This window comes from Semicossyphus pulcher, unplaced genomic scaffold, assembly GCF_022749685.1.
Source record: "Semicossyphus pulcher isolate SPU_LCO1_2020_fin unplaced genomic scaffold, fSemPul1.0.p SCAF_10, whole genome shotgun sequence".
NCBI classification, from domain to species: domain Eukaryota; kingdom Metazoa; phylum Chordata; class Actinopteri; order Labriformes; family Labridae; genus Semicossyphus; species Semicossyphus pulcher.
Genome location: NW_027211604.1, coordinates 10,766,300 through 10,779,746, shown reverse-complemented (window position 1 = coordinate 10,779,746; position 13,447 = coordinate 10,766,300). Strand labels below are relative to the sequence as shown.

At 40.7% G+C, this 13,447-nt stretch overlaps 1 protein-coding gene across 2 annotated transcripts in view; it reads left to right on the top strand.

The window, feature by feature from the left end:
- The window catches only part of LOC138595101 (serine/threonine-protein kinase PAK 3), a 30,386-nt gene that overhangs the window by 4,429 nt on the left and 12,510 nt on the right, over positions 1-13,447 (top strand). For both annotated transcript variants that reach the window (XM_069666434.1, XM_069666427.1), the window contains exons 2-3: positions 11,499-11,692; positions 11,810-11,910. In XM_069666434.1, the coding sequence (XP_069522535.1) occupies positions 11,521-11,692; positions 11,810-11,910 (273 nt within the window). In that variant the 5' untranslated portion in view covers positions 11,499-11,520. The remainder of the gene's footprint in view (positions 1-11,498; positions 11,693-11,809; positions 11,911-13,447) is intronic.

The following is a 13,447-nucleotide window of genomic DNA, read 5'->3' as shown; positions in this document are numbered from 1 at the left end:
ACATACAAGCAGGCCTCCATCTGTTGAGGACTTAGTCTGGATGAGTTATGCTGCTATTGTTCAGTGTATTTATCATTCAGGACTCTCTGTGGGTGACAGTTTATACATGTGCAGAGGCCTCATGAGGGGTGTGTGTGTTTTTAAGGGCATAGTGGTGTAAAGCAGAGCAGTATAGTCTTGGAGGAAGGTGTGTGAGAGCTACAGTCTGTGTGTTGTGGATTAGCATGTAGGATTGGAAGCCATCTGGCCATTTTGTCTCAGAAAGGGGAGGGGGGAGTAAGTGAGAGAGATGGATGGAGGGAGACAGGGAGAGAGAGACAGAGGAAACACTCACACACTGACACATTGACACAGCTCCCTCCGTAATCTCCCTACTTGATGTCTGTTGCTACTTAGAATAGGGTTGCATGTCTGCGCGTGTGTTCATGTGTCTCTCTGTGACACACATTGTCCCTCTGTGACTTATACTGTTTCTGATGCATCAAACAAATTGCAAATGTGGCTCTGAGATAGTCAGAGAGATGTCTTGGGAGGACCGAAGATTACAGTTAGATGATGCAATGGGAGGAGACGTCCCAGATGGAGAGAGGCTGTGGAGAATAAAGGGATGAAATGTTGCAGAGGAGGAGAAAGGAGGTTCGGGTGGTTTAAGAGATTAACGAGTTTCACCGGGTCAGGGGGTTGCAGAGAGAGGAGAGGGGCGTCTGAACTTGAAGATGAAGGGGGGAGAGTTGGAGGCCATCAAGTGGGAAGAGTTTTAGAGAGTGAGAAGAGTGTAGATAACCTGAGATGTGGTTCAAAAAGTGACTGTGTCTTCTGTTAGTAAGAAGAGAGTAAGAGGCCTACACATAAACAGTAATACAGTTAAATTACTGAATAAAAATCAGCCACAGTTTTGGAGCTTAAGTAATGCCACAAGATTTTTTAACTCCAGGTAGAAAAGAAGTATTCATCTGTGACAAACAACACCCTTGAAGTGAGGATCAGCAGAGCAGAGTTGTCACACTGTTTCTCTGCCTCCTCGTAAAACACGAGGAATTCACTTTCTTTTCTCAGCCGCGCGAAGGTGCGACTGCTGCGTGTGGCACACTGCCTCTTTTACTTTCACTTGCTGACACAAATATTACTCTCATGGTAGTTTTTCTTTATGCAGCAGAAGTTTTTGGCAAGGGAGAGGTTATCTAAATATAATGCATGGCTGAGTGTAGCGAAGACGCAAAGCTTGACGAGGGCAGATATATGTTAGAGACACTTAATTTTCCCATACATGAAGGACTTTAACTCAATGTACAACTAAAGCAGAACCTGCATACAAACTGTTTTCACTCTACCCATGTTTACTTACAATATGTGCATTTTTAACCCTTTCAGCTTGACTCAGAGCAGGTGCACCAGCTGGCATTGCAGGAGGGACTCCACTCCACTCTCTGCCTCCAGCTGGCACTCTAGCATGCCCACCCATGCCACACTAATGCAAAAAACACCACCACCAGTAGGAGATGAGCAGCCTTACGTATGAACAAACGTAATGTTAGTCAAAACCTCTCTTTTGAAACAGGAAGCCAAAGTATAGCTCGATTTAACCCCCTTAAAAATGCTTTTCAATGCATCTTTGGCACATCCAAAGAAATGATCTTACAGCAGAAGAAGTGTCAGGCAAAAAGGCACCTAAGAAGACTCATTTTAGAATGAACATGCTTTGGTTTGTTAAAATGTGCTCATACAGTAAGGCGTTTAAACACGACCTACATGACATCAGCTCAGACATGAAGGAAAGAGGCTCTCTTCTTCAGTCAGTCTTTGAGTAGCATCAACAAGGCCACGCTCAATGTCACAACTATAAAAACCACCACATAACTTTTACATAATTTAATGTGGGCCAAACCTTTTGGTAACTAAGTCTGTGGTCTCTATAAATCTAAACTCTGATTTGATGGATGTTGACAGGTCAAAGTAAAATGTAGTTCATAGTAATTCTCAGTATGACGCCTTTTGCGTTTGATCACATAAAACCAAACATGGTAAGCCTGTCTCATTGCTGACATGTCCTCATGCAGCTTTTTAAGTTCAAGGTAAAATGCGAAATTAAAATTCCACAGTGTAATATTTCAAACTAAGACATGCTTCCAGAGAGGGTCGGCAGAGGATGTGTCAGGGTGAAGGGCACTCAGGTCGCCTACAGGGAACCAGCTGTATCTCTTAGTTGTCAGTCTGAAAACTGATTTATTGTCTTTTATTTTTATGTATTTTATTCATGGATTGAAGCCCTTAACATGGGTGTAACTCTGAGGTTTACTTGGAATATAAGTATTCAAGGTTTTTTGGATCCCTGTAGCTTGGTGGTTCAAGGAGAATAACGTACAACTGCAAGATCTTCTCTCTGATTCTCCCGCTGTTTCCAACACCTCCTTTCAAAATAAGACCATGAATAGTGTTTTTAAGCTGTTCACTTGGTGTCATAAACCTCTTGACCAAGCCAACAACAAACCTGCGCATCCATCTAGGGTCTTTATTTGTGACATGAATGTGAGCCAATTCAGTATTACAATAGCTGAAATAACACAAGATAGAAGAATAGAACATGAATGCAAAAACACTTTTCAAGATGGACTATCAAACGTAATTGAAAATAAGACATCTTATTCTGTCAGGTCGATTAGAAAAGCTATCATAGTGTACGAGTACGAGGAGTCGTCTCTGTCAGGCAGGAAATGCCTATCAAAATAAATGTGCTTTGAATAAATGAAGTGCGTTCTGTCAGGACGGAATAATCTCTCCAAACAGACAACCAGCAGTGGAAATGAGCTCAGATATACGAGGTAGATAATTTTAGCAAGATTTTAATAGCACTTGACAGACTCAGGTACCATATTTTTAAGCACGTTTATACAACTGGTAATCCATTTTTTCTACCCGGCAGAATAAACTGCTTCTTTTTAAAGCACTTTTATTCTACCGGTTACTCATCCAGAGAGAGCAGCTCAAACTGTCAGCACACGGAGCACTGAGGTTGTGTCAGGTGGGACTGTTCAATAGGTTTATTTCATGCTTTCAATTACATGTTGCAGCTAGCATGTTATTATTAAAAACATCAAATGAAAAAGATACCCTAAGAAACTATCGAGATCTTGAGACAAAAGTCTGTAGAAGATGAGAAAAGTCACATGACAGCCTTCAGATGGGTGATGTTGAAGTATGTGTGCGTGTGTCCGCGCTGGGGGTAGGGAGTTCACCCAAACTAAATATTAAATGACGGAGCGAGCGCTCAAGCTGCCCCAGCAGGGGAGTCGGGAGAGGATCATGCCTGGTTAAAGTGAGAGTCGTGCTGGGTTGGAGGCTGTGGTGAGTAAATGGGTCTGCTTTGTGTTAAATACGACGAGCGTTATCCCACAACCTGTTCAGAAAGTCAACCAGGGAGGTTTTATGGGGTAGAACCACAGAATATTTTGAGTTTTTTTTTTATCATTATGCTTTTAAATCTCATTAGCGTTGTGTCTGATTAGCATCACACAAGATTAATGGAGAGTTTTAACAGCCAAACAAAAGGTAAGACTTAGTGCAGTAATCGTATTTGGATTAAATGAGGATTGAATCAGAAAATAATGTCTAATCTTGGCTGGTGAAAACACGTCAACTCAAACCGCTCAGCCTGAGATATGTGTTGGATTTAGTTCAGGTTTCGGGCCTCAGTTCTTCTTTCATCTTTCCATCCACAGCAGAAAAATCCAGTTTTGTAACTGCTGGATGACCCACTTTCTTTGCCGTGTCATTTTTGTGTAATCTACATGGAATTTTGGCACTTTCTTCAAATTCGCTCTCCAAATCCTTTTTAGTTCCCCCAGATGATGCGTTTAGGATGTGTTTATGATGTTTGCATTTCATGTAGGTGCTGTCATGTGGTGTCTTTTTAATGCTCTTTCTGCGTCAGTCACATAAAACAGTCATAAATAATAAGCATGTAAGGTTAGATATATGAATACGTCATAGGAACAAAAGATGAGTCTTCTAGGTAATCTATTTAAAAAGTGCCACAGTCAGACGCAGACATCTGGCTGGTGGCTATTAATAGATCACTGGTTACTGATTAGAGATGTTTATGCACTTTAATGTGTAAAATAAAACATCATAACGCCTTTTTTTTGCTTTAAGAAATCCAAGTGTTTGTTGTCATTTTCCGTCTTAGCCAAAATGATATTGACAGGATCCTGTATGTGAATCACAGAGGGATGTAATAGGTCAGTGTGACAGCACATGCAGAGTGCTCTGCCTTTGATATTGTGTAATCATGCTCTAGTTAGCATGTTATGAACGGGTCTAAACCTTTTATACCAACACACCATTTTCCTGGCGTTCTCCCGAGGCGTGAGTGTGTCAGCTGAAAATACTGAAGATGATGGAGGAAGTGGTTTGATCTTGACATATTTAATTGCAAACACTATTACAATACAATTTTGCAGTTTCTGAAATGTCACATCTTAATCAATATAAATGAAGATGTAGTGCAGCCATTAACAAGATCCTGTTTAAGCACCATATGAAACAGGAACATTTGTACTCACAGTGAACTCAACAAGATTTAACTTTAGCTCCTGCAGTTGAGAATTACCTTACACACTCCTGTCTCACCTGTCACCTGTTATAATAATACGAAAGAGGTAGCTGAGTCAAACCAAACGCTGGCAGCTGTATGCAAAGCAGAGCCACTGAGTTTTGCAGGAGAGGGACCAAACCAGAGAAGTGTAGACTTGTCAGAGAAAAGAAAAAAAAGCTATAAATTTTTATAGCACGAGAATTGATGTGTGCAGCTTTGATGATTTAGAAAATGCAGGTTCGATGTATGTTTTCTGTGTCGGCTTCACTTATTTCCTGGTTATTGCTCACAGATTAAGTCACATGGGCTTCATGAAAATAACATGTTCTGCAGTGAATAAGCTATTTCCAGTCCTCATGCACATTTATATTTACCTTACTGATATGACAGATGTATCACTGTACAAGAAAGCGAATCATTGATTTCATGAAAAGTCAAAGTGCTCCTTTAAAAATCATAGCCAAAACCGTGTTGCCAGACAACAGTGTGGAAATTGGAAGTTTCTGTGAAAATCTGGATTCAATTCCATTTTTTTTTTGTGATCCAATGGCAACATTTGAAAAATTCTTCCTGTCTGAAAATCTGCACATTACAGCTACAGTTCGGTTTAGGTTAGGTGAAGACAGAGGCTATTCCAGGTCTGAAACTGGAAGTGATCTCTGGAACATATGTGAACCCATTCTCAGTGACCCCAGACTCTAAATCTCATGAAGTCTTCAGGAAAATGCTACAAACTGTCTATATAACAACATAATAGCCGTCAGCTGTCAAACCTTTCTCACATTACATCTTGTTGTTCAAAACTAAAACTAAATAAATCAAACGTCCTCCTTGAAGATGTTTTGACCACATGAGGTTTTGATCTTAGGAGCATAAATTCTCCTCGTGTCCCTCTGCACTCCTCCTCATGCTCCCCCAACCATCATTTGGGAGTAAAAGGGGGCAGGCCCGGCTTCTGCTCTGTGTGTTTTATTCTGACCTTGAGAGGCCAACCATGTGAGAGACAAGCAGCAAAATGTTCACATCTGTGTGTCGTCGGCCTCCTGTGCTTTAATGTCTGTCTGTCTTTATGTTTTCTCTGTGTTGGTGTGTGTGTGCGTTACATAAAGGCTGTCAGGTGAGCTGGCCCTGTCCTTCTTTTCTTTACTAATATTAGAATAGTCCAACTTTTCTTGCTGAGGGTCTATAAGACTCTCCAGCTGCCGGTGGAAGTACAGTATTGATAGCACTAAGATAAAGGAGATAACAATGGTAAACTGCGGCTCTGAAGCGTCCCCTCCTTCCTCCTTATCCTTTGAACGTCCTCTAGCTGTCCATCCCATCCAAGTAATCAGCATCCTTCAAAGAAGCGCAGCCAAAGCTAAAGCCAACTCAAACAGAGAGCGTGTCCTAATCAGGGGCACGAAGAGCCGGGCTTATGGAGCCCTCCCCCACACTGCGGCCATTACTGGGCCGCCATGGGCTCAAGATTAGAGCCTCTTCCTGTGTTAGCCATTCAAATTCAGCATTAATGTTTGAAAGAGCAGGGAAAACGCCTGCTCTTCATGGCCAGATTAATATTTTATGGGAGAGAAATGTGAAAACGTCCCCTGTAATATCTGAGTATCTGGGCTGGTGTGTGTGGTGCTTCTGTGAGTTTCATATATCACTGTCAAATTGTCACATCCTACCAAAGCCAGCCAAGCAGAATGAAGTTCGGTTGTTGTCATTTTGACAAATTAGTAAATTGTGGATCCGTGGTACAGCTGTATATTTAGCTGCTAACATTTTGACAGAAATTGCTCTGTTAAAAATCTCTTTCTCCTCGTCTGCTGGTGTATCTTAGCCTCATAAAAGGATATATTCAGTATCAGGCGAAAGGCAAGAGTGGTGATTTATTATGTTTAGAGACCGGCCTATGTGTGTTTCAGAAATAGGAGCTGCTTGTTTCAGGGACAGAGAGCTCCCTGACTGCTTGCCTCCCTGTCAGTCTGCACAGTAAATAGGTCAGTGTTTTATGCGAGTGAAGACTCAGTAATGTCTGGGCCTCCATGAATCTGCCATCCTTAGCCGTCTGACCGCTCGAGCAGAGCTGCTGCAGCAGTCAGGTGATCAGCCAAATAGCCGCGCAGCAGGGAGGATCAGAGAGTTAGAGATTTGTGATAAAATAATCATTTGGTATCTTGTAGTTTCCCCTTTTATACCTCAGCTGGTGGCACAGACTCTCTGCCTGATATAGAAATGACAACAGTCAGACGCTGAGGAGTTTTTCAGCTACATAATTCATCCACAGTGCTCTCCAGTGGCACTTGTGTACTGAAATTACCATATTTATGAGCATGCGCCATACCTTCACTGTTTTATGTAAGTGCATCCTGTTTTGCGTGCTCCCAGGAAGGACATGAGTATCGATGAAGATAACCCTTTAAACAGAAAATATCTATTTTATGCTTAAGGGTTCAAAACCTCCCATCACCTCTTTATTATTCAATGTTGCAGCCATTGATTTTTTCCTCCGTGTCTGCAGACCAGATAGTGACCTGATTGATTACATCCCAGTTGCTGTTGTCGGGTCTTGCTTTGTGCCATGAGCGCATGTTAGTGAATCTACTCTCTGCATAAAATCTGTAACATACTGTCGCTAGCAAAACATGTTCATAAGATTATGTTAATGGATTAACAGAGGCATCAGTCACAGCTGCATTAATCTCAGCAGGCAGAGCAGCCTCTTTGTGACTGTTATAGAAAACACTCTAAGGTGGATATACAGTTTGTAAGAGATTATGCACAATATTGTAAGATTTGATTGAAAAGCTTAATTGGGTTCAACAAATGTATTTATCACTAAATAAATAAGTTCTTTTTACTGTTTTTTTTGTTGAAAATGATGTTCACGTCGTTTTCTTAAAGATGCTGTGGAGTACCAGTCCAACAGTTGTTAGCTAGCTTGTCTTAGCGGCAAAGCTAATGAAGCTTCAAATTATTTCAATTGTGTAAAAAAATTTGCATCCATCTGCATGTTCAAAAGGGAAATCTCAAGTCTTTCTTAATCTGTTGTGTGCAGTAATTCCTCACGTAGCCATGTTGCTAAAATATTTATATAAATATATATACAGGTTCAGTGTGTGAAGTGGCACAAAATTTACCGTTTCAAAAGTTTTCGTTTAGTGTTTCTTGTTGAAAATGTTGCAACATTCACATTGTTTTTTTTAATTATCATATACTGTTGAGTACCAGTCCAGCAGATGTTAGCTAGCTTGTCTTAGTGGCAAAGCTAATAAAGGTCCAAATAATTTCATCGTGTACATATCATAGAGCCATGTCTAGCATTTTAAATTAAATCTTTAAAAGCATTTATTCTTTTCCAGCATGTATAAAATGTCATTTTTGGTTTGGTAGCTCTGATGCTAACCCTTTTTAGCCATGTTGCTAACATACCTGACAACCCTTAAGCTAAATTCAGGCTCATTGTGTGAAAGTGGCACAGATGTAAAGCTTCTGTTTCAGTTGTGTTTGTTAGTGTTGTTGACGATGTTGTGAAGTTCACATTGTTTTCTATCATACGCTGCGCAGTGGCAACACAGCAGATGTTAGCTAGCTTGTCTAAGTGGCAATTAAAGCTCAAAAATGTTCAAACGGTTTCACTGTGTCGGCCTACCTATGGTATCATTTAGGATCCATATCTGGCATTTCAAATTATATCTCTTTAGGCATTATTTTTACTCACTGAGCACTGATGCTAAAATATTTAGCCGTGTTGCTAATAGTCCTGACCACCCTTTAATTATATCAGTGTGTGAAGTGGCACAAATGTAAAGCTTCCATTTCAGTAGTGTTTGTTCACATGGTATTCTATGGTAGCTATCTGTTAGCTAGCTTGTCTCAGTGGCAAAGCTAATAAAGGTTAAAAAAGTTTAATTGTGTACATATCTGGTATTAAAATATGTTTGCTTTACTGATAAGCATTTCCTCATGTAGTGTACTTCCTCATGTAGTGTTTGTCAGTCTCTTGTTAAAATGTTGAGAAGCTCACATAGTCTGTCACTGAGTAGCAGTCCAGCACATGTTAGCTACCCTGGTAGCGTTTTCCTCTCAGGTGTTAGGATGAGCCATGCTGTCAGTAACTCGCTGCTGCTGCTGCTGCTGCTGTAGCATGTCAACATTGTGACATTCTATTGTAAACAGCAGAGTAAACAGAGTTTTACCGGGTTTTGTTGATAGTGACACGCCTAACCTCCAACCTAAGAGAACCTGTTTGCTGCTGCAGCCTGGACTCACCCTGCACACAAACTGCCAGCAGACTAGAGTTAACCCCACCACTACTATATCTTACAAGATTCTAGAAATACACCAGGAATTTAATCTTAGAAATGTGCTGGTACATGAAGATGAGGAAGTGTTTCTCTGTAGTGTCCTGGTTATTCACAAACAACGAATGCCCTGAAGCCAAACTGGATCAGCATGTAAATGTTATTTGTTTAGTTAACCACTCTGTCAGGAGGGACCTGTTTCAGGAAAGAGCTGCTCAGTGCTTCTACATGGATACAACTGATGTAATCTCGACCTATCTTTATTTTTATCATGTTCCAGCATTCACCGTTGATGCCGCCCTCTTGCTCATAATCTCTCTTCACCATTTGTTGCGTCTCCGCTCGGATAAGACATGAATATTCATCTATAACGAGCTCTGATATGAAGGCCAGCAGAGTATGGGCAGCTATCTGCCAAATAATTCCCTGCAGTGATTATTTGTCTAATTGAAAGGATCACAGTGCAGTTTCTCCGTTACATTCGTTTGCCAAGTGAAACCAAAATGTCTAATTCTCATCACATCACCAGCTGAGAGGACAGAAAAAACTGTCCGGCTTATTAGAAAACATCAAGACTCTGCTGGTAGTCTTTCATCTTAGATCAATGATCCACAAGAATTTTGTACATAAAAGTATTGGCAAATATTTAGCAGTTTTTATCAACCGACAAATTTTAGTCAGCCTTATTTCACATCGGTGCATATTGGTTAATGTTATCCAAGGGGAGAAAAACAGTATGAGAAACAGTTGTGCTTTTAAGGAGACATGCTGGATTAGAAGTGTTCAGTGTGTACATGAACCTGTGCTTATCCAGAGGTAGGAAGGACTTTATCAGGTGTATATTAAACTTGCTTCAAGGGAGGGGACTCTAATTAAATAACCCTAATGTAGTAATGTAGTAGTAATGTATTGTGGTGCCTTTGTCAGACAAAAATCTGCATAACACTCAAGCTACATCTTTTCTCACATCTATTAATGTAATTCGAAGCAGCAAACGAGGTCTTCTGTAACAGATATATCTGATTGAATCATGCCTCCTTTTCATCTAAAAATATAATACATTTTTTTCACTAATCTAAGTTCTTCATTCACAATCAGTTCTTTTAGAAAGTTAACAAAGAGCAGGGTGTTACCAGACAGATTTTATCTCGTGAAGGAGATGGTTACATAAAGTGGTAAAGGCCACACTGAAGGCACATGTGTAATTTGTCAGAGGCAGCGAGCGAGTGGTCTTTGTTTGCTAATGTAGGTCTCCACTAAGGGGGCCACTAAGCCTGGATGGCCCGCTTTTCTGGGACGGTGGAGCAGCACATCACATGATGGGCTTGGCCTCGGGGCGAGGCAGTGAAGGAGCGTAAGATGGAAATGGGTAGATGGGAGATGAGAGGGTGAGTGATGGGAGCGTTTACTCTTGCCAGTTTCTCTTAGAATCAACTCCTGGTTACCGTTTTCACAGCTGAGCAGACCCACTGGACATCAGACTGCACCTCGCTTCACCAAAGCCCCCGTTCGCACACACACGCTCGCCTTCTTGCAGATGTTGCTTATTTTTGAATCAGCAGTGCTTGTGTTTGCAGAGATGTTCACAGTTTAATGAGAATCTGCTTCACCTGCAGCTGTAACAAGACTCCTCATGTCACAAGGATAAAACAGACCGACGCTCTGAAAACACAATACTTTAACACAGTAACGAGGAGTCTTCTGTTAGCGTTAGATCTGTCAGGTTTTGATACAGCTTCGTCACATTCATAGTACTCCAGTTCTGCTGCAACAGAGACAAGAAATCCTCCTTCTGCATATCGGCGCTCTAATTATAGACCGACGTTATCAGCATTCTGGGTACCAAACTAATTAATGGCAGTCTTAGCAGACTTTTATTGAATACATTTTCTTGGCACAGCTGTAATCCTGAAAGAATTAATTGATTAGACGATCAACAAAAACTACATTTAAATAATCAATCCTGAGGCCGCTGTTTATTACCAGTCCCTGCTTTTCAGATATGAATGTAAGCTGCTTCTCTCTGTATTATATCATTGTTGGTTTAATGTACATGGGTTTGGACTGTGAAAATAAGTGATCTGAAATTACAACATCCACGTCTGATAACTTCTGATTTATCACTATTCTGTGGCATTTTATCTGCATGTCATCAAAGAGAGGCTGTTGTATAATGTCTGTTTTCTGTTGCCAGGCGGCTGCCAGCAATCTGTCTCAACAAGGTCTACTATTATTGCTCGCAGCTTACCTTGATGTTAACTAAAACCTTTTTTTAAGATTATTTTTTGGGCGCCTTTTTTGAGAGACAAGTCGGTCGATAGTGTCGGAAACAGGGGAAGAGAAATGGGGGGGAGGACGCGGTGAAGGCCTGTAGCCTCTGTATCTAGGGCGCTGATTTAACCACTGAGCTAAACCAGCACCAAACAACAAACTCTCAGTTTGGCCTCTGACTTTGTTATATTTTTCACACGTATTGGAGCTGACTAACTCTCATATTCAAGGATTTTCTGTTCTCTGTCTCCACAGAGTTTGTATAGCCTTCATGAGAGGCCTCACTGATCCATACACAATCCTTTTAACACTGACCTCTTCCATCCCTCTCTTCCTGTCTCTCGTAGGACATTGTGAGTGCTACTAAAGATGTCTGATAGTGTCGATATTGAAGAGAAACCACCAGCCCCTCCCTTGAGAATGAACAGTAGTTCCCGAGACTCTTCATCACTGAATCACGCCTCTAAACCGCTTCCAATGGCTCCCGAAGAGAAGAACAAGAAAGTCCGCCTGCGCTCCATCTTCCCCGGGGGAGACAAGAGTGAGTACCCTCCTCCACATGTTTCCCTCGCACTCAGAAGGACATCATTTACTCGTTTCCCTTGTATAAAAATACTACAAACCAGAAGCGTAATTAGATTTTGTTTGTCTCCTGTAGCAAACAAGAAGAAGGAGAAGGAGCGTCCTGAGATATCCCTGCCCTCAGACTTTGAACACACCATTCATGTTGGCTTTGATGCTGTAACAGGAGAGTTCACAGTGAGTATCTCTTTCCCTGACAATAAACTGGGACTGATGTGCTTCTAAAATCCTCCACATAGGCAGGCGTTTCTAAAATCACTAATCCCTGAGGTGACAGACTCAACTAATGATGCATTTTTCCTCCACATAAAGTTGGCAACACAAGCGACTTGAATGACAATCGCTGAGGTGAAACCTGCGCTAGAATCCTTTAGTTGTTTCTTAGCTGCAGTTTCAGTTTGCAGGTTATTTTTATTCTTACACACAGCACAGTTCTTCTTTTATTTTCTCTGTTTGATCTTCTAAAAACTGGATACGCTCCAATTTTTTTAATGTTTATAGAGAAGTTCCCAAACTGCTCTTTTCTTGTTTTTTTTCTTCATTCCCAACATCAATAATAAGGTACTTAATAAAGGGTACTGTAGAATATTATGAAGACATACAACCATTTTAACACTGAGCTGATCTATTGATCCTTTCAAAATAAAAGCTCATGAAGTGTTAAACGTCATCTTTTTATAATTGATTAATTATTCATTAGATTGTATTACGTTATATAGAAAGATGCAATGGACCAATACGTTATGTTATCCCCATATACTTGCAGGGGTAGTTACTGTATTCATTACATTATATTGTTACAGTGTTACTGATACTTTTCACACCTTGTTAGTGGTAATTATCTCTCTTTGAAGTGGTCCTCTGCTAACGACAAAGCTTAGACATCATGCCATAAAGAATCCATCAACATAAAGGGATGTTAATATGCTGCTAATTCCATCTGGTATATAAAAACATGAATAGCATAAAACTGTAAAACAGTGTATAACATTAAGTGTTGTTATGTTTGTTTGGGCCTGCGAGGGAACTTTTTATGACCTAAAATAAGAGCTTAGCAGACATCATTCCCCTTTAAAACCAGCTTTACACTTACAGGAATAAATACTGCATGTGCTCTGCTCTATTTGACTTCCAAATGATTATCCCTCAGCCCATGACATCAGCAACAAATAGTTCCTTGTCTGTTTAATAAGCTGTGTGCCTGACTGTGACACGCAGTGCGCCATTAAGTCTGTTTTAAAGCAAACCGCTTTGATTTCCCTTCTTTCATGCTTCTCTGGGAGGATACAGTGAATTACTGTTGATTTGGACCTTGATCTCCCTCCAAGTATCGTCTCTTCTCTGAGGCCTTCACACAGGACACAGTGGATTATCTTTTACACAGACCGCTGCTTTGAGTGTAAAAATGTCCACACGCTTCCAAAGATAGCTGAAGGAAACCCACTGTTGGATTACATTCAGGGCCTTAGAAGGTTTCATGTTTATCAATCGATACAAACCATGTAAAGAAATAGTAAGACTTCTTGGAAGATACATTTCTTGCTGAGAGTTAGATGGGAGTCTCAGTACCGCTCTCATTTATGTCTGTTAAATGAACCATCAGCCAGCAGTCATTTAGCTTAGCTTAGCATTAGAACTGGAAACTGGGAAGCAGCTATTTGATGTTTGTCTCATGGTTATAAACAATCCGTCTACTGAATTTCTAAAGCTCCTT